An 18593-nucleotide genomic window follows, 5' to 3' on the forward strand; every position below is an offset into this window, starting at 1 on the left:
GGAAGAAAAGTGTGGAGCTTTGATTTCACATTTGGGAAAGTCACTATGTAAGTGTTTCTACTCTTAGTTATTATGAATTTCTATAAATAGTTATTAAGGACCTACAGAGTTCAGCATTCTTATGGGAAATGAGGGGTCATTTCAAAAGTAAACGGGCGTGGCTTCTCTTTTCAAGGAGCTCAAGAACTGTAAGGAGTCCCTGGGTAGTGCAAGTAGTTAAGGTGCTTGGCTGCTTACTGAAAGGCTGGTGCTTCAAGGCCACCCAGAGGCACCTTGGAAGAAAAGCCTGGTGATCTACTTTAGAAAAATCAGCCACTGAAAACCCTACAGAGCACAGGTCTACACTGACACACATGGGGTTGCCATGAGTCAAAGTCGACTTGTAGGCAGCTTTTTTTTTTTTAAATGTTATAAGGATTCCACTAACTAATGGAGCACATATGCTTTTCATGAGTGTGGCATCCTTTTGAAAAATGCAAACAACAAAACATATTTTCAGAATAGTTCATTCACTTTATAAATAATTCTGAGGCACCTCAATATGTCCTACACGTTATTCCCAGTACCTAGCACTGCACATATTTATTGAAAGAGTAAGTGAATGGGTAAAATTAAATACTGTGGAAAGTTTGCTTCATTTGTGAACTTAAGAATGTTAGGTCCCAGAGAGCAAGACACAATTAGTACAGAGCCATTCCTAGCCCATCTTCAAATATACTGATCGCGTATGACACAATCAAAGAAATTACAAATTTATGGTTATCGAGAGTCTAAACCATACAATATAGAGACCCCGAGGACAGCCTGTATCTCACTGAAGCACAACGATCTCACTTTAGTGAGAAATAGGGAATAATGGGAAAGGAGTAGAGCAAGAGGCAGAGACATAAATTCTGGTCCCAGCTCTGTCACTTACTAGTTTAAGGATTGTGGTAGATGATCTGCAAAACTGGTTGCCAACAATTCCTTCCATCCATATAAACACGTTGTTCACTCCATGAGTCCATTTCCTCTCCCCTTGACCCTTGGTTTGGTGACTTCATTGACCAATAGAATGTAGTGGAGTGACACTGTTTCAGTTCTGGGCCTGGAATCTTCGATGTTCACTCTCTTGTGAGCGAGAAACCACCCTGCTTGGGAATGGCCCTTTTGGATCTTGCAGTCCCGGTTGGGTCTCCTTAGCCAACGCTGCATGGAGCAGAGATGAGCCTGGTGATCTGCTTCTGGAAAGCAGCTGATGAAAAGCCTATGGATCACAACGGTCTAATCCACGACTGGTGGTGGTGACGGTGACGGTGACGGTGCAGGATGAGGCAACGCTTCATTCTGCTGTGCATGGGTTGCCATCGGTCAGGGAGAGGGTGGGTGTGTGACTCAATGGCGGCTAACAACAACAACAGCAAACTGCAGCTCGCTGGCCAAATCCAACCTGTGGCCTGGGAGCTTCGGTTTTCTCTTCTTAAAACTCAGTTGAAATCCATGACTGCCCTGGTATATAGAGAGGACCTGGAGGATGAGAAACCAAGGGAGACAGAGAGGCCTGGCCAGCCCTCAGCCACTCTAGCAGCCCCAGCGGAGGCACGAGACAAGTGAGTGAAGCCACTTTCGATCGTCCAGCTCCAAACGAGCCACCCCAACCAGCATTGTGTGAAGCAGAGACAAGCTGACTCCTGCCTAAATTGTAGAATCGTGACAAATAAGTGATTGTTTATATTTTTACCACTAAGTTTTGGGGATAATTGGTTACATTATAATAAGTAACTGATGTAAGGCACTTGGGTGCATTATTTAATCTCTGGACTGGGCAGGAGACTATTTTGGATTCTAGTTTCTTCTATAAAAATCAAAGATTGGTAGGTTAATTCCTGGGGCTCCTCTCTAACATTCTGTTACTCTGGGAGTAATTTTATCTTTCTACAATATGTAGAGAGGGCCTCTCAATGAGAGCTGAAGTGCACATGGTTACATGGATGATGCAAATGGTGAATGCGTTAGGCTGCTAACCCAAAGGCTGAAGCTTCAAGTCCACTCACAGGTGCCTCACAAGAAAGGCCTGGCAAGCTACTGCCAAAAAATCACCTATTGAAAATCCTATGGAGCACAGTTCTACTCTGACACATGTGAGGCCATCATGAGTCGGAACCAACCCGATGGCAACTGGTGGTATCAAGGCTGGGTAAGCACTGTCAGAAGTGCTGAAGTGCAGAAGATAAAATGTGAGTGAAAACAAAGCTCATCTGCTAGAGAAAATACACAAAATGGCCGACGTAATCCGAGGTCTGACGCAGTAAACGCTCCTCCCAGTCATGGGGTAAGAATCTTTGGACCAAGAGACTCAAAGTTTCTTTTATATTGGCAGAACTAGCCTCACATTCCTCAGAAATAGCAAACCATGACTTCCAATAGCTTTATTTTTTATGATAACATCAGTGCAAAGTTCTTCAGTATGACGGAAACCCTGGCTATTGAGTGATCTACAGAAGTGTGGATTTGTCAGATGCCCAGGGCCAGCAAAGAAAAAAAAAATCTTTTGGGTACTTGGTGACTTTCACATATTTCATATGATTTGAATTCTTAGCCCCCACAGAGGACCTAACCCAGCACAATTAGGAGTCAGGCTGTGGAGCTTGCTCTGGAAGTAAAGAAGGGGCTGAGTCATGCATGCTCTTTCCCACTGGCGTGTTATGTTCCAAAATGTTCTCAGAGTAGGAAGATAAACATGGTTTCTGCCTTCAGACTACATGAGCCATTAATGTTGATCAGAAATTGTATCCAAGGTGTTGATTTATTTTCTGTTTGTCCTTCAGTTATGGTCTATCATGTGTAATTCCTAGTAATAGAACTGGGTAACAGGAAGGGAGCCAAGATACCCCAAGTGTTTGTTCCACTTAGCATCTGACTCACTGGGTGTCGGTCAGCAGGTCAGCAAGCAGGAATGCCTTCTGGCCTTGGTTTCTTCCACCATATGAGCGCAGGGCTGCCTTTCTCCCATTCTCTGATTCCAGGAGTGAGCTGGCCCTCAACTGGGAAGTCAAAATGGACGTGTAAATAGATGGGAAATTAAGACAGAAGCATCAAGTCCTAAGAGGAAGGGCTGTTTGAAGTGGGCATGAAAGGAAGGAATTCAAATGCGCAGTGAAAGGTCTAGCAAAGGTTTTGGGACTCAGCAAAGCGTTCTTGCTATTTCAGGTTTGACTACAGAATTTGCTCGGTCACGCAGAAACATTTGTTTGCCTACATGTTGCCAACGTGGTTCGTTGAAAGTAAAGAAAGAAAAACAGCAAAATCCAGCCGAGGCAGCGGGCTAAACAGCTAGAAAAGAACAGCGGTGGTAAAAGCAGGAGGGGAGGAAACTTCTTTGTTGGAGTTCAAAACCACCGGCCCCACCCAGCTCAGCACGTCTTGCTCAGAGCGCACAGAGGTGCTGGACGAGGAAAGCTCCCGGACTCCTGGGGAGCAGCTGAGCACAGTTCGCTGCGAAGGGTTGGGAGAGTCTTCTAGGGCGGATGGGGTGGGCTGTTGGCTCCGGCCGCGGCCTCCCGGGAACCCCTACCTCTGGCTCCGGGCTCCCTGTGCTGGCTCGGAGGCCAAGTGGGCCAGGCTCTGCAGGGCAGGGCCGGGCGGAGCGCCTCCCCGCGTTCGCGCCCCTCTCGGGAACTGCGGGGCAGGGGTTAAGCAATGTGTTTGCAGACGGTAAAGCGAATCTGGATGCCAACGGCTCCAGCTCAGGGCAATCGACATTTGTTTCTTGGAACAATTCTTTTCTCCAGTGCATTGACGCCTTAAAAAAAAAAAAAAAAAGGTGACTTAACCAACCCCAGAGTCTTCTAACAAGCTAATTTATTAGCCCCAGCCAGGCTGAGAGCTCGACGTGGCTCTCCAGCAGTAAAAGGGGGAGGGAGGAAGAAACTGGCCGATCCTGGGCCTGGAGGAGGCCGGAGCTCGCCAGGAGCTTCGGCGGGGCTTTCATGGAGGGCAGGGTGCAGGGCGCGGCGCGGGACGTTGCAGGGCGAGGCTGGCCCTGAGCCGGGGAGGGTGAGTCACCCCGGCCGGGTGGGGACGGGGCGGGGCGGGCCGCGCGGACCGAGGCTGTGGCGGGTATAAAGCCCCACCCGGGCGGCCGGCTCCGCTCCGCATCTGGGGACACTCGCAGCTCTCGGCGCCCGGCCCAGGTAAGCGGGGCGCGCCGCCCGCTATGGCCCCGGGGCCGCCGCGCTGGCGGGAAGGCAGGACCGAGGACGCGGCCTCTCCAGGAGAGGCTCGGGCGAGGGGACCCGGGAGCCGTCCGGGTCGGCACGGGGCTGTGCGAGGAGCGGGCGCAGGGGCCAGGTGGTCGGGGTGGGGCGCGGGTGCCGGGGTCCCAGCTGCACCCGGGCCTGGGGTGCAGGAGAGGTAGGGATCCGACCTCCCGCCCAAGTCCTCGCAGGAAGCGGGGGCGAGGCCGCGCCAGGGAGGGGAGCGGAGGGGGGCCCCGCAGGCCCGGCGGGGGTGGGGGGACAGGGTGTGGCCGCCGAGGGAGCCGCGGGACCCTGGCAGAGCCGTCCTCCGTGGGCGCTTTTCCCCACGTTTAACGAAAGCTTTGTAGCCATCTAGAAAGTAACCACATTGCGTTCCGAGTTACTTCACTTGACATAAACGTGGATCCGTGGAACCTGAACCCACCAGCAGTGGGGAAGCTGTGGGGGAGGATGACGGGTGCGAGTTTGTAGTAGTCACGCACCTCCCGAAATAAAGCCGAAGCAACAGTAACAAAACCTCAGCTCGGTCTCCTTTGTCTAGATTATCTTGTGGGATAGCAACCTCTGATTTAAGTGTTTCTGGAGAGTTTCCCCGTTGCTTGGGGTCACATCAGCCGGGTCGAACATAGTTGCATCCGGAAGGAAGTGTCCCCGTGCTTCTGTGGGGAGGGCTGTCTTGACTGTTACTCTGAGTGATGCCGCGGTGAGTCAGGGACTGGGGGTGCAGAGAAGGGCGTGGCTCGAGGCCGCTCCTGCAGCGCTGCCAGGCGGTCCCCCTGTCCTGGTGTGTTGGAATGGGACTCCATCAACTGACCGTGGAGAAGATCAGAGGCGAACGTCAGTTTCCTCATCTGTGAAAGTGGTTTGAGAGCGTTCATTCTTTCCTCCGCTCCCCCACTCCCACAAGATGCTTACTGAAGATTTCAAAACAATAAATGTGGAAAGGACAATGAGAGCATTAAGCGCTACACAAATGCAAAGTCTCCAAACAAACAACATGGGTGCGTTATTAAGATTTTACGGGTGCTCGATCTGTGTAAAAGCGTGGGTCTCATGGGTGCACACTGGGTCTGTACCAAGAATCAGCTCCAGGAGTCCAGGGACCTGGGCCTCTGAGCTCAGACCGCCTGTACTGATGAATTCTGTCCAGAAGTGTGTGCTGTCTGGGACTTGGTGCTTTGGAATGCAGAACACACTTCCCCAGCGTTACAGGACGTGGTCAGGCTAGCCCAGAAAAACCTATTTTGCATGCAGGCTATCTAAGTCTGATAGGGCATGCCTGAAATTTTTTCTGGGGGGGGAGGGGGGAGTAGGTATAAGGGAGGATCTGTGGGTAGGAAGAATGAACCAACCACTGAAATATTTTTCCAGAACTTTTCTTACTTCCAAAGTTGGCCATGATTAAAAAAAATTCTGTCTTTGGCCTCTCTCTGCTTTCTTTTCTCCATCTTCCTCCCACCTCCTCAGACAGGACCCTGTCTCCTGACATGTTAGGACAACTGTCAGACTTGTTCAGTTGTGTCGTTCCCCCCCCTTCCCATTTCAGTGTAGTTACAGCTGTGTAGCTGCCATTGGGTTGATTGTGACTCATAGTGACCCTATAGGACAGAGTAGAACTGCCCCATGTTTCCAAGGAGCGTCTGGTGGGTTTCACCTTCTGACCTTTTGGTTAGCAGCTGAGCTCTTAACCACTGCGCCACCAGTTATAGCTAGGGATTAGCAAATTGAACCCATATTCATTAAGTTAGGAATGGTTGTTGGCCTAAAATCTTCAGCAACTCAAGAGGAGTTGTGTTATTTAAAACACAAAACAACCTTGTTAACCCTCCCAGACCCAGTGCCCCAGCACATCTGTAATTTATAGAATCTGAGGCTGTGGAATCCCGGAGCAACAATGCTCACACGCTGTGAAGGAAGCTTTGAGGTGAGGGCCAGATCCGGAGAGGCCAAGGGCACTGAGACTTTCCCACTTAGCTTCCTTCCTTCTCAGGCCATCTGTTATCTAAAAGCTTCAAGGTTTTCTCCAGAAGTGCCTATCGCATCTGAGTAGAAGGGTGAGGCCACAAACGTGTATTTTTTTAGTTGAGGTTTATGGTCTCGCAGTTCCCTGAGGTGCCAAGCGGCCTGCCTGTCTGGAGCAAATGTACAGGAAATATTGCTGACTTACCGACTTTGATCAGGAGTTTGGTCAGGGATTGGAGTCTTGGTATTTAACTTCCTGTGTCTTTGAGCTTTAAAAGGACTGTATTGACTGCCGTTAAGCCTGTAGTCAAGGCCATTAGTTTCCTGGCCACTGAATTTAATTTCTGATTTAAGCAGTTTTCCTTGCAAGGTAGGTATTCTTCTATAATTGGTATTGATTTTGAGGGCTGTGGGCACTTCCTACAATGATGGGCCTGCTATCTGGTACTAAAGCACTATCAGAAGCCTTTGTTTTAGCTCTTTGCTTGTGTGGGCTCTGCCTGCTGAGGCATTTTCTATTTAGGGAGGACTGGGCGTGTAACAGAAGAGTCCCAGACCCTGGAGGGCTGCTATAAAACTCCCATTTATTCCACAAAATATTTAATAAGCACCTAGTACGTGTCACTGAGTTACAGGCACTGGGGGCTGAGCAGTGAACAAAACAGACAGAAAACGCCTGCTCTTGTAGACCCTAAATCTAGCGGGAAGAGAAATAAGTGAATTGTACCAACAATCACGAAGATTGCACAGGACTGGGCAGCGTTCCGTCCTGTTATATATGAGGTCACCGTGAGTCAGAGCAGACTCAATGGCAAGTAACGACATTATAGTTGCCCAGTGGTTTTAAACCTTGTTGGTGTAGTGGTTAAGTGCTACGGCTGCTAACCAAAATGCCGGCAGTTCGAATCCACCAGGTGCTCCTTGGAAACTCTATGGGTCAGTTCTACTCTTTCCTATAGGATCACTATGAGTCGGCATTGACTGGGTACTGGTTTTAAACTCTCCGTTTTCCTAAATTAATGTGAGTTTCCAAGCATGGCTGGGGCTCACTGCCCTTTTAATACAGCTGTCCCGCAGACCTGAGCATCTCCTATAGGCTGCCTCAGGGAACTGCTGTTTAAAGTGATCTTGACTCACCTGCCTTCCAGACTTGATTGTGAGAATCAGGTAGGAATGGAATGTTCCTCTCTTTTTTTGCACATGGGAACCCACTTCCTTCATTTTCCCTGGTACCACACCCTATTCTAGTTGTCGGCCACACCAGAGGAAATTCCAGCTCTTTAAAAAAATTCTTTCCGCCCATTCACTGTCTAGTATATTTTTCCTTCACCCATTGCCAGAGGCAGCCCCCATCTATTTTGTAGAGAGGGCAGGCCAGCAGGCGCCCAGGCTTGTGCTTCTGAGGGGCTCTACAGAGACTGTCTCTGAATCTTCCTTCTAGGGTACACCTGGAAGCGTTTAAAGCCATCTCAGTGTGTTCGTGTCAGAGCATAACTCAGTAGCACCCAGGTGGCCGGAGTTCTAATCCCAGGTTGAGTCTGGTGGGAAAGCAGGGGCTGTGACAAAGAACCCTTGGCCTTTTTCTCCCTGCCACTCCCAGCCTCCACACTCACAGCTCAGAGGAAATCAGAGTCCCAGGGCCACTTGTAAGCCCTTCCTCCCCCCACGGCCTTGCCTCCAGTGTGGAAAGGGGAAATAGGTTCTATCTCCTCCTTTTCCTGCGGACAGGACCCAAACAGCGTCAGAGGTGGGTGCTGGGCTAGGGGTGAGGATGGACTTTATGTCACAGTGACAAAGAGGCTGGCCTGGATCTGCTAGGCTTTGCAAAGATTTGCACAGAGGCTGGGAATTTCAACCTCCAGCTCTGCATGTAGGTAACTGGAGCTGCCTTTTCAATGCTCAGTCTGAGGGAGGGAAGAAGGGAGGAAGGAGGGTGTTGGAAAAGAAAAAAAAAAAAAAGAGGCACTAATATGGAAATGCCCAGTGCGTGTACACCACCGAAGAATTCAGTTGAACGTCTGCCTTGTGCCAGGTACTATGCTCAGACCTATGAGCAAACAGATGTGTAAGACCCACACCCAGCAGACAGGTAGTACGAAAGAGGACATTTTCACAGATACGCAGGGCGACAGGGGCACAGAGCAGGAGGCTGCATGAGCAAAGGGAACACGCAGTACTACTTTCTGAATCCTGAAGCGTCCTTGGACATCAGCTAATCAAAATACCGTGTTCCTGGTGGCAGGAACATGGCAGGCACAGGCCTGAAGGTAGCAGGAGAGTGCTGTGTTTCCTTTAAGAAGAGTTAAGCCTGAGCTGACTTGGGTGCGTGGTGCGTGTGTGTGTGTGTGTGTGTGTGTATGTATGCGTGTGCGTGTGTGTGTAGAGGTAAAATGGTAGAAAGGTAGGCAACATCCAGGGTGGAAGATCTTGAATGTGAAGTGGCCTTCTTTTCCGTAGGCAGTGGGGGACCGTTGGAAATACAATATGTGGGTCATAAAACACTGAAATTAAGTTGTAAACGTGAAGGCCTGAATTTCCCAATCCTGAAAGCGCTAGGTGCCAAGTGAGCTCATTCTTCCTGCTGGTTTCTCTCCGCCCACTCTACGCCCCTCTCAGGAGACTGGCAGAGAGAGAGACTCTGAGAGCAAGGAGCCACAGCGCGTCTGTAGGTAGCCAGCCAGTATTGGTTCAGATCAGGCGGCAGCAGGGACAAGCTGGAGCAAGTCCTGTTGTCTCCCTCCGTCCTGCCAGTTTGATCAAGGCCACTGGGCAGAATTCCAGGGACTCTGGAGGGATGACTTGGCTATGTGACCATAAAACCAAGAAGAGTATGTGCTTCCAGGAAGCTTCTTTTAAATAAAGACACTTTTTGGGAGCTGAGGGTAGAGCACACTGGGGAGACCCTTACACACACTCATACCAAAAAACCCAAACCCGTTGCTGTCAAGCTGATTCTGACTCATAGTGACCCCACAGGACAGAGTAGAACTGCCCCACAGGGTATTTGAGGAGCACCTGGTGGATTCCAGCTGCCGATTTTTTGGTTAGCAGCCAAGCACTGAACCACTGTGCCACTAGAGTTTCCACACACACTCATCCACCTTTTTTTTTTTTTCTTTTGGTTTGAAATTCCAGTCTGGCCCTGTATTCTATCTACAGATGTGAGGACAAGTCTACAACAAGGGCTTTGGTGGGGAAGCCCAACACCCCCTCTCACCCACCCATACCTACATTTGGTTTGAAACCCCAGCCTGTGTCATTCGGTTGCTGATTGATTCATCAGGGTTGCTAGGGACCTGTTTTCTGGTAACCATCAACAGTCCACATGTAAATCATAAAGCGGCCGTGGACACAACACTGCTGGGTTGTGCTCAGACCAGCCCTATTGCAACATGTGTTTGTTTGATCCAGTTAATATCGGGGCTTCCTGGAGCTAGTGCTTCTTAACTCTGTTCGGCACAGCTTAGTTTTACTATTTGAAGCACTTTCAGGTTTGCTTTTTTCCATTTTAACCTTTTTTCTTTGCTTTCCTTTTCTTTTTGAGGGAGACGTTAAAGCTGCTTTACTTATACTTTTTTTTTTTTAGTCGCAACTATGTTTGTAGAGTGAAAAGATAAAATACAATAAAGCCTGTAGGGCTTTTTAAAAAGGACAAGCTCTTAAATTGCCTTTAATATAATCCTTATTTTAAATGTAAATCTCTTGTTTTCCACAATTGCATGATTTCATTAGTGTCTAGCTTCGCACTCAGGACTTTGCTGATCAGCTGGTTAACAATATCGTTTATTAATATTTTTAAGGCCAGAGGAAACTGTTCTGTCCACTTTCATATGGGTGGGGCCCAGCAAGCCTGTTTTCCTTCTCATCCCAGTGGTGAATTATTTCAGACCAGCTTGATGTGGGTGTGGTCCTCTCAGTAAGCCTGGCTGTACCTCTCTAGTTTATTTATTTATAATGAAAAAGCTTTCCTGGATAAAGGGCCATTTCAGTGATGTCCTTTAGTCATCTGGCCCCTCCCTGGGAATGGAAGGTACTGATCTGTAAAGGCACTCATCAACAGATTACATTTGCTGGTTTTTTTTTTTTTTTTTTGCACACTGACAAGTTGAAACCAGTTGGGGATCTGGGTGAGGCTGAAGCGTTGGAAGGAGTGATGCAGACTGCTGCTAGTTTCATGTTTTGTGGGGAAGTCGGCCAGAAATGGAGTGGTGTTTCTGCTTTTAGTGCGGTTATGAGTTTTACGCTGTGATGAGCATTTAGCAGACGGGGAATTGTTTCGTATGCCTGGTGGTTGTTTTTTGTTGCCATAGAGTCAGTTCCGAGTCATGGTGACCCCTGTATGCAGAGTGGAACTGCTCTGTAGGATTTTTATTGCTGTCACCTTTCAGAAACAGATTGCCAGGCCTGTCTTCCAAGACGGCTGTGAGTGACTTTGAACCCCCAACCTTTCGGCTAATAGTCTAGCGCTTAACCATTTGCACTACTCTGAGACTCCTGTGTGTCCTGTAGGCGTCATTTTTATTCTCATTCAAAGCAGTAGGTACAATGAAGGCAGAAGAGCTATTGAGTTTGTTTTCAGTAAGAGCAAACATGTTGGTGAACAGAAAAATACAAGTGTTGAATCCAAATCACTTTGGTTTTCGGGCCCTTCAGCGTTTCCATAGTCAAGCTTAATTTTGTACCATTCAGAACTGTCTATTTCAGGCTCCCACAGGGCACCACGTTAGACGTGGCTTCTTCTCAGACCATTTCTCCTGCTCTCCCCGCACCTGGAATATCCTCCCCATCCGCATCTTCCCACGCCTTCCCCATGTCTCTTGGGCTGGAACCTTCTCAAACTAGTCACCCAGAGTCTTGCCTCACCGCTAAGCCCTTCGCTGATTTCCCTGGTATTCCTTTTATCTTTTTCTCTGTATCTTGGTCTCGTGGAATGAAGAGTCATTGCGGTGAGGTTGAAAGGGCAGCGGCCCAGGAGTCAGGGAACCTGGATTCTGGCCTTGCTCCTGCTGCTTCTTAGCTGAGCCTCTCTGGGCAAATCCCTGGCCTACTGGGTCTCAGGAACCTCGGAGGAGCAGTGAGAGAAGAGAGAGCTCCAAGGCCCTGTGGGGGGCGTATCTCTCCCTGCTCTTTCTCTTGGGGGCCCCAGTCTGTGCTTGTTAGGGTAGATGATTGATGACTTGCATATCACCAAGCTTTGTAACCTACAGTAGTGCTGCCAAGACTTCCTCTTTTCTGCTTTCAAGGGTAGAAGCACACTGACATGGTCTCATTAGTCAAATGGACTATATTAAGCTAATGTTTCAACAAACATTGTGGGTGGCAAAGCTGACTGTTTCTCTTAGCGACCAATCCGTCTTATACAAAATGAGTTTGCATTGCCAAGGGATTTGACAGCAAAGAAACCAGGGTCTTATTTTATTTCTAAGGTGAAAATGTGTTTGCCATTAAACTTGCATGAAATAGGAAATATTTATGTGGCTGCAGAAGACATTTGCATGGAGCAATAACAGACTTCGTGGCTATTGCTTTGTGGTTATTCTGCTTTTTTCTGCAGGATGATAATACAATACAATATAATATAATATGTTGTCGTTTGCCGTCGAGTCAATTCTGACTCATAGCAATCCTATAGGACAGAGTAGAACTGCCCCATAGGGTTTCCAAGGAGTGGCTGGTGAATTCGAACTGCTGACATTTTGATTAGCAGCCAAGCTCTTAACCACTGTGCCACCAGGGCTCCAATATAATATAATGTAACGTAGTATAGTATAATATATGATAATAGCAACTTATTTTTTTCCAAACGTTTATTTAGCACCTAGAGAGTGCGAAGATACCCTTAAATCTATGGGGGAATTGGAGATTTATGGGGGACACCATGTAAAACATCCCCTCTAAAAACCAAAACAAAACCCATTGCTGTCGAGTCGATGTCGACTTGTAGCAACCGTATAGGACAGAGTAGAGCTGCTCCATAGGGTTTCCAAGGAATGGCAGGTGGATTCAAACTGCTGTCCTTTTGGTTAGCAGCCATAGCTCTTAACCACTGTGCCATCAGGGCTCCAGCACACCCTCTACAGTCTTGAGCTGTACTTATATATTTGCCATCTGAATGCCTGGCACATGGTGGACATCCCTTGGTGCGTACCAAAAAGGACATTTGGGATTGACAGATGGGAGAGAGTTCTGTGGAATGGGGGCTTTGGTGACCCCTTTGGAGCAAGTGCCAATGTAGCGGGAACTCAGGAATAAGCAGGGTCCCTAGAAATAGAAGAAGGTGAAGGGGATGAGGGAAGAAGCATAAAGCAAGGTGCTGTGGGTTAAAGGGGTGCGGTGTTTGGGGACAGGCAGGGTAACAACCTGGCTGGAGTCCATGCTGCTGAGGAGTAAGGAGAGAGGGGTGAGGCTAGTTTCTGACACTAATCTTTGGAGGCTGTAGTCTGCTGGGGTAAGAGGGAGCATTTGAAGGGTAGATTTTGAGAAGATCAAAGAGATTGAGAGAGGCATGTAGGACTGATTTGATGAGAAACCAAACCAGTTGTTTTCCATTTGATTGTAACTCATGGCAAATCCATATGTGTCAGAGGAAAACTGTGCTCCATAGGGTTTCCAGTGATGGCTGATTTTTCTAAAGTAGATCACCAGGCTTTTCTTCCGAGGTGTCTGTAGGTGGACTCGAACCTCCAACCTTTTGGTTAGCAGCTGAGCAATCACATGAATTGGTTGCTTTACCCAGAGACTCCGATTTGTTGTAAGAGCAACACAATTGTGGAGGGTGAAGTGGAAAGAACGATTTGTGGGGCTTTAAAAAATTCCTATTTTCTGCTCTCCTCAATGTGCTGTGGTGGTTGGAGAAGAAACAACAGGAATGGAGAGTATAAAGAAAGACCAGATTGTCTTTGATCTGAACAGCATTGCGTGGCCCCATGGGAGCACACACTTAGCCAGCTGCCTGCAAAGTCAACACTCAGAGTTAGAAAGATAATGTGAAAGAACAATGTACGATGTACTCTGCCTCTGTAGTGGAGGCCCCTAAACAGCAGAACCAATGTGAGGTGCCAGTTTAATAAACAGATGGAACCTGATTTCCATGTCTTTGTAGGTGGAGACAACTCTGTTTGCAATTCGGCCTTGCTGATTCCATTTTTGGGGGCATTTTTTTTTTCCTTACCTGTTTATAAAAAAAAAAATAGGAGTGACTTAAATTCTTCAAGGCAGATGACAAGGGTTTCTGTCTCACGGCAGAACCAGTCCAGCTCTGACAGAGCCCCAGGCTGACACTCCAGACCAGGGCTTTGGTAGTTTACTGTCCTAGGAGATTCATCCCTGAGTTGGCAATCCTCAGGCTGAAGGATTCTGATGAGACTCTCTGGAATGCTTCTCGTTTCAACTTGAAGATTTCTTGCTCTGTCACGGCTGACTCAAATTTGTCTGCTTGACAAGAAATCTCAGACTTCAGTGGCCTCGACCACCATGAAGATTATTGGACCTGGATTAGACCGTGGCACCAGGGGGTTCTCTACGCTGGTGTTGCCCCGTGGAAATAGAACTTGAACTGTCTGTGCAATTTTAAATGTTCTAGTAGCCACATTAAAAAAAAAAGTAAAAGAGACAGGCGAAATTAATCTTAATAATGTATTTTATTTAACCCAATAGACCCAAACCATCATGATTGCAAAATATAATCAATACAAAAAATTACTGAGAGATTTTACATTCTTTTTCTACATGCTACGTCTTCAAGATCTGGTGTGCATTTCACACTTACAGCATATCTCAGTTTGGGCTAGCTACTTTGCAAGTGCTCGGCAGCCACACATGGCTGGTGGCTGCCATATTGGACAGCACAACCACAGAGCCAGGCTTTTTACAAACCAGAATTGTATCTCAGTAGTGGGACGTGGGAGAAAGAGTGGCCTAAGAGTTTGGGAGTGGGGGGGGTTGGAATAGCTGTGACTGGCTTTCTCTTTGCCATTCTTAAAAATCTTCTGTGAGCATCCAAGAGGGAAAGGAGTTATCTAAGGGAGAGCTCAGGATGAAAGCCTTGCAGAAATCCATCGTTAGCTACAAATAAAGACAAATCCCCTCCACTCACGTTACCCCACATAGGGCATGGAACCTGCTTAGTCCAAAGCTTTCTGATTGCTTAGCGAATGTCTATGTCAAATAGTCCCCGCAAACCAGTTTTATGAGAATATTTAGACTAAGCAAACTGCTTGAAGTGAATAGAAAGCTGAATTTGCATGGGCGTAATTTCCTTTATCAAAGAATGTTCAGCAAAAAGGGACCAAAGCAGAAGTTGCTGCAATTCACATGTCATTCCCCTCTGTTTCAGGACGAAGTTCTGCTCTATTTTCTTTATTTTGGGGATGATCATGGTGAATGACCTGTCTTGTCTCAGTTGAAATGAATTTGCTGCCAACTGAGTGCTCCTGATCGGCAAGGGTTGAGTGTATCAGTTCCGGGAACTGTGTGATTGCAGAACTGGGAAGCCAGTTTATCAGGCTATAGTGTTTTTTTTTTTTTTAGTGTTGCTGCCCAGTGAAGTGTACTAGCTGGAAGATGAGTTCATGCCAGCCATTTTGAATCTTAAATACAAGAAATTCAATCCTTTATGGAATAAAGAAATCTGTCCAATGTCTTTCTCATAAAAAGTTTAGTATCTTTTAAGTATCATTGGGCTAAGAAGATAATTATGAATAGTAATCAAGGATTTCATTTAGAACAGGGACAGCATGAAAATGGTATCGATTTCAGTTCACACCCAGAATTTTTAGGCTCTTTTCAGTATATTAAATTACATGTGAGAAATATAGAAGTTGTGGCTGATTTGCTAAGCTTACCACTTTTTAAGAGAAGTGGGAGGCTCAATTTTATCCTGTTTGAATGAGTTGCATTATCCTCGGGGAGCATTTTGTTTTTGCATCCACAAATCAATCTTTCCAGGTTCTGTTTAAATAGAGGAAGAGAAAGATGGCCTACTTTAGCGCCCATCCCAAACCTAAGGCAAACCATCTCTAAGCTTGAATTTTCCCAATCATAAGATGAGAATTGCATCTATTTGTAAAAATTACTCTAATATCCTCAGATGAAATGGTCCAAGAAGCAGAAATTACTGTAATGAATCACTGTGCTTCAGGGGAAAGGAAAGCCTCCTCATAAAGACTTTTTGTTGTACTTTTTTTCCAGCTTCTTTCGAGATGTCTACTGTTCACGAAATTCTGTGTAAGCTCAGCTTGGAGGGTGATGTAAGTATCTGGTTTTTACCTTAATTTATGACTGAATTGAATCCGCCAAAATATGTGCTCCAAACCCTAACCTCTGTGCCTATGGTTATAATCCCATTTGAGAAGGGGTCGTTTTTGTTATGTTAGTGAGGCAGGATTAGTGTAGGGTGTGTTTTGAGTCAATCTCTTTTGAGACATCGAAGAGATTAAACAAGCGAATGAGAAACAGAGATGGGGGAAGAGAGATGCCAAGCCACAAGAAGATTGCCCAAGAGCAGAAGTTCAGAAGAGACAAGGACCTTCCTCCAGAGAGAAAGACTTCTCCTAGAGCCGGCACTAGAGAACTAAGATACCTTGTGCAACTTTTGCAAATTAGACATACCTCTGGATAGCTGCGTTGTTCTTTTTCCTTGTGCATCCAAGGAAAATAGCGGTGAAATTCAGACAAACATTATTTGGTTCTTCCCTCTTCCTTATTACTTTAACTATTCCTAGCAGTTCAATTTGAAAGACACCTCATGGCACTAGAAACTTTTTTGGCATCACATCATAATTGGAAAGAGCCAGTGATACTGAGGTGGTTGAAATTTTATCTTGGTATACTTAGCATGTCAGTGGTAATAGTTGTTAGGATAATCCTTTGTAATACCATGCCCCAGGGTTTTACTAATGGCTGGCAGAAGCCACCGCCATATCAAAAATGATCCTGTCACTCTGAACTTCTCTGTGTCCATGGTGCCCAGGAAATTATCCTGAGAAAGGACCTATACTTTTTTTTTTTAGTACCTGGGAAAGCTTTTCTCCAAAAGAGCTAGGATTTTCCTTCTTCTTCTTTTTTTTTTTTAAACCAAATACTCAGTTAATTATAATTTATCATGTTTCCCTTTTTGCTTTGGCCACCAGGGAGCTCATAATTAAATTTAATTGCCATTTATAAGAAATATGTGAACTTGGAAATTCTGATGCATTTGCTTCTTCCTTTAACAGTAAAATTTTAAGCTATGTATGGAATTAAAAGTCATTTCAAATAGTTTTTGAACCAACAGAAATGTAAGTTTTGAATATGTAAAATAATAATTCCATGCACCATCCAGGTTGCCTTGGCAGAAATTGCCTTTACAAAGACTCAGCATTTAGATTGGTCTCTAGCAGTATCCTGCATGATACTTCAAAATATGACCTCACTGAAATTAAAATGCAAAGACACACTGTAGGTGAGTCGACAGCAGACTGGGTGCCATACAGAACTCTCTGTACTGTCCCTGATGCTTGCCATCAAGGTGGTTAGCATGGATGGGTCTGTGTAAGCCCAGGTTGTATGGAGTAGCAAGCCCGTATTTTTAGTCTTTCTTCTTTTTGGAACATGTGCATACTGTTGTTGGCAACAATGCAAGCTGCACATCAAGGTCCAGACAAGTCCAGGTGCTCAGTAATTTGTTTTTCTGACAGATCTGATCCATAGATTGTTTTCTGTGTCAGGTTTCATGAGAGGGCTTTTCGTGCAGCCTTTGAAGTTACTTTCTGGTCTGAAGTGTTCCTCTGAGTGGAGAGACAGGAGTGGAATAGAAAATGTTGCCTATGCCCCAGTATTTTAAGGGAAGGAAAGATCACTTTTGCCTTGCTAATTTGATTTTCCGACTGGCAGATTTTATAGGTAATGGCTCAAGTATCAATTAAGTGTCATTTCCAGAGATACTGTAAATTTATAAGAAACTTTTCCCCGCTCACTGTTGTTTTTGGAAGAAGACAGTGTGTCCCCTGGGAAATTAAACCGTACGTGGAACGGCTCATGGCCAGACTGCCCGTCTTTGTAGATAACTGATGGCACTGTTAATAAATGGGAAAACATTTTCCGTTAGATTTCCATCCACATTTTGCAGCTACCATGGCAAATACAGTAAATATTCTAGAACAACACTTTGCCTTTAGATTTTCCCAGCGCGTGCCCTATTTTCATGGAGTTAACCTGGCTGGAGAATTTAAATCGTGAAATTAGAAGGAAAGTACCTTGCTAATCCATTGTGTTTCAAAGCTGTAAGTGTTAACTGTATTTACTATTTGTCCAAAACGGTCTTTACAAGTCCTTTTTGAAATGTTTTGTCTAAACCTGAGCTTAGATTTCCAGCGTGTCCTGGGAGACACCTGAGAGGACGGCATCTTAGTTGCTTACCTGCAAAACCTCATGGCTAATAAAATCAGACTGTGTAGGTAGTGCCTGTGGGTGGAGCGTTAAGTCGGGGCATCTCAATCTCCTGACTCTTCACAAGAAAGCCAAGGTGAAGGCGTCACATTATGGATGGGGATCAAGTCCTGGCTGGTGGCAGTGCAGTTGGCACTTCAGGGTGGGAAGCCTTGACATTGACTGTAGACCAGTGGTGGATGTCTCCACAGTCCACTAGCCAACCAGAACCACATTATCCATTCTTTTTAGATTGCCTTTGCTTTGGGGACTGGGTTGCTGGGTGGAGAAAAGCTGCAAAAGCATTTCAGAGAAGTAGGGAAATATCAACGTCTTTTTTGGGAAGGAGAACTGAAGTAGAAGCTTGCCATTGTCCTTACCCCTTATCTCAGTCTTGGGTGGGGGGGTTGGGGTGGAGATACTTCTGTCCATCAAATCAGAAAGGGTAATGGGCTTTGTAAAGCACTGGAAAAGGAAGAAGGTTTAAACGGCAATAGGAAAAAAACTAGGAAGAGTGGTGGGCAGAGGGGGTAGTATTAAAGAAGACGAGGGGAGGATACAGAGGACAGAGAATAGGAAGCTGGCAAACACAAAGAGGATGTGAGCCGTCGGACCAGACCACCTTGGTGCCCCACAGGCCACGGCAGAGGAAGAAGGAAGATGCTGCTCCTCGCCTACCTGGATGGTCAGGGACAAGCCGGCAAACATTTTACATTGGCTTTTTAAAGAATTGTAAGCTTAGCAATACAGGCCCAGTGGAAATTCAAGTGCCTGTGGCAAAAACTTGGCCAAACTCACTTGTCACTCTGGCATTTCCACATTTTCAGCTTGTTTCCAACTCTGGCCATCCCAGTTTAATGCTCTTCAAAGCCTTCCTTCTGGAATAAATCAGTGGTTTCAAGTCCTCAGCTTTTCAGCTTCCACGAAAAGATAAAACTAGAAATATATACTTGTAGATTTTCTAGTTACCTAGTGTAAGAATGAATT

The 18593-nt window shown here is 46.3% G+C and overlaps 1 protein-coding gene across 1 annotated transcript in view; it reads left to right on the forward strand.

Annotated features, from left to right (window-relative positions):
• Positions 1-4064: 4064 nt before the first annotated feature.
• ANXA2 (annexin A2) overlaps positions 4065-18593 on the forward strand; it is a 48817-nt gene continuing 34288 nt past the window's right edge. The window contains exons 1-2 of the mRNA XM_010598019.3: positions 4065-4172; positions 15390-15448. Of these exons, the coding sequence (XP_010596321.1) occupies positions 15401-15448 (48 nt within the window). The 5' untranslated portion in view covers positions 4065-4172; positions 15390-15400. The remainder of the gene's footprint in view (positions 4173-15389; positions 15449-18593) is intronic.

This window comes from Loxodonta africana, chromosome 13, assembly GCF_030014295.1.
Source record: "Loxodonta africana isolate mLoxAfr1 chromosome 13, mLoxAfr1.hap2, whole genome shotgun sequence".
NCBI classification, from domain to species: domain Eukaryota; kingdom Metazoa; phylum Chordata; class Mammalia; order Proboscidea; family Elephantidae; genus Loxodonta; species Loxodonta africana.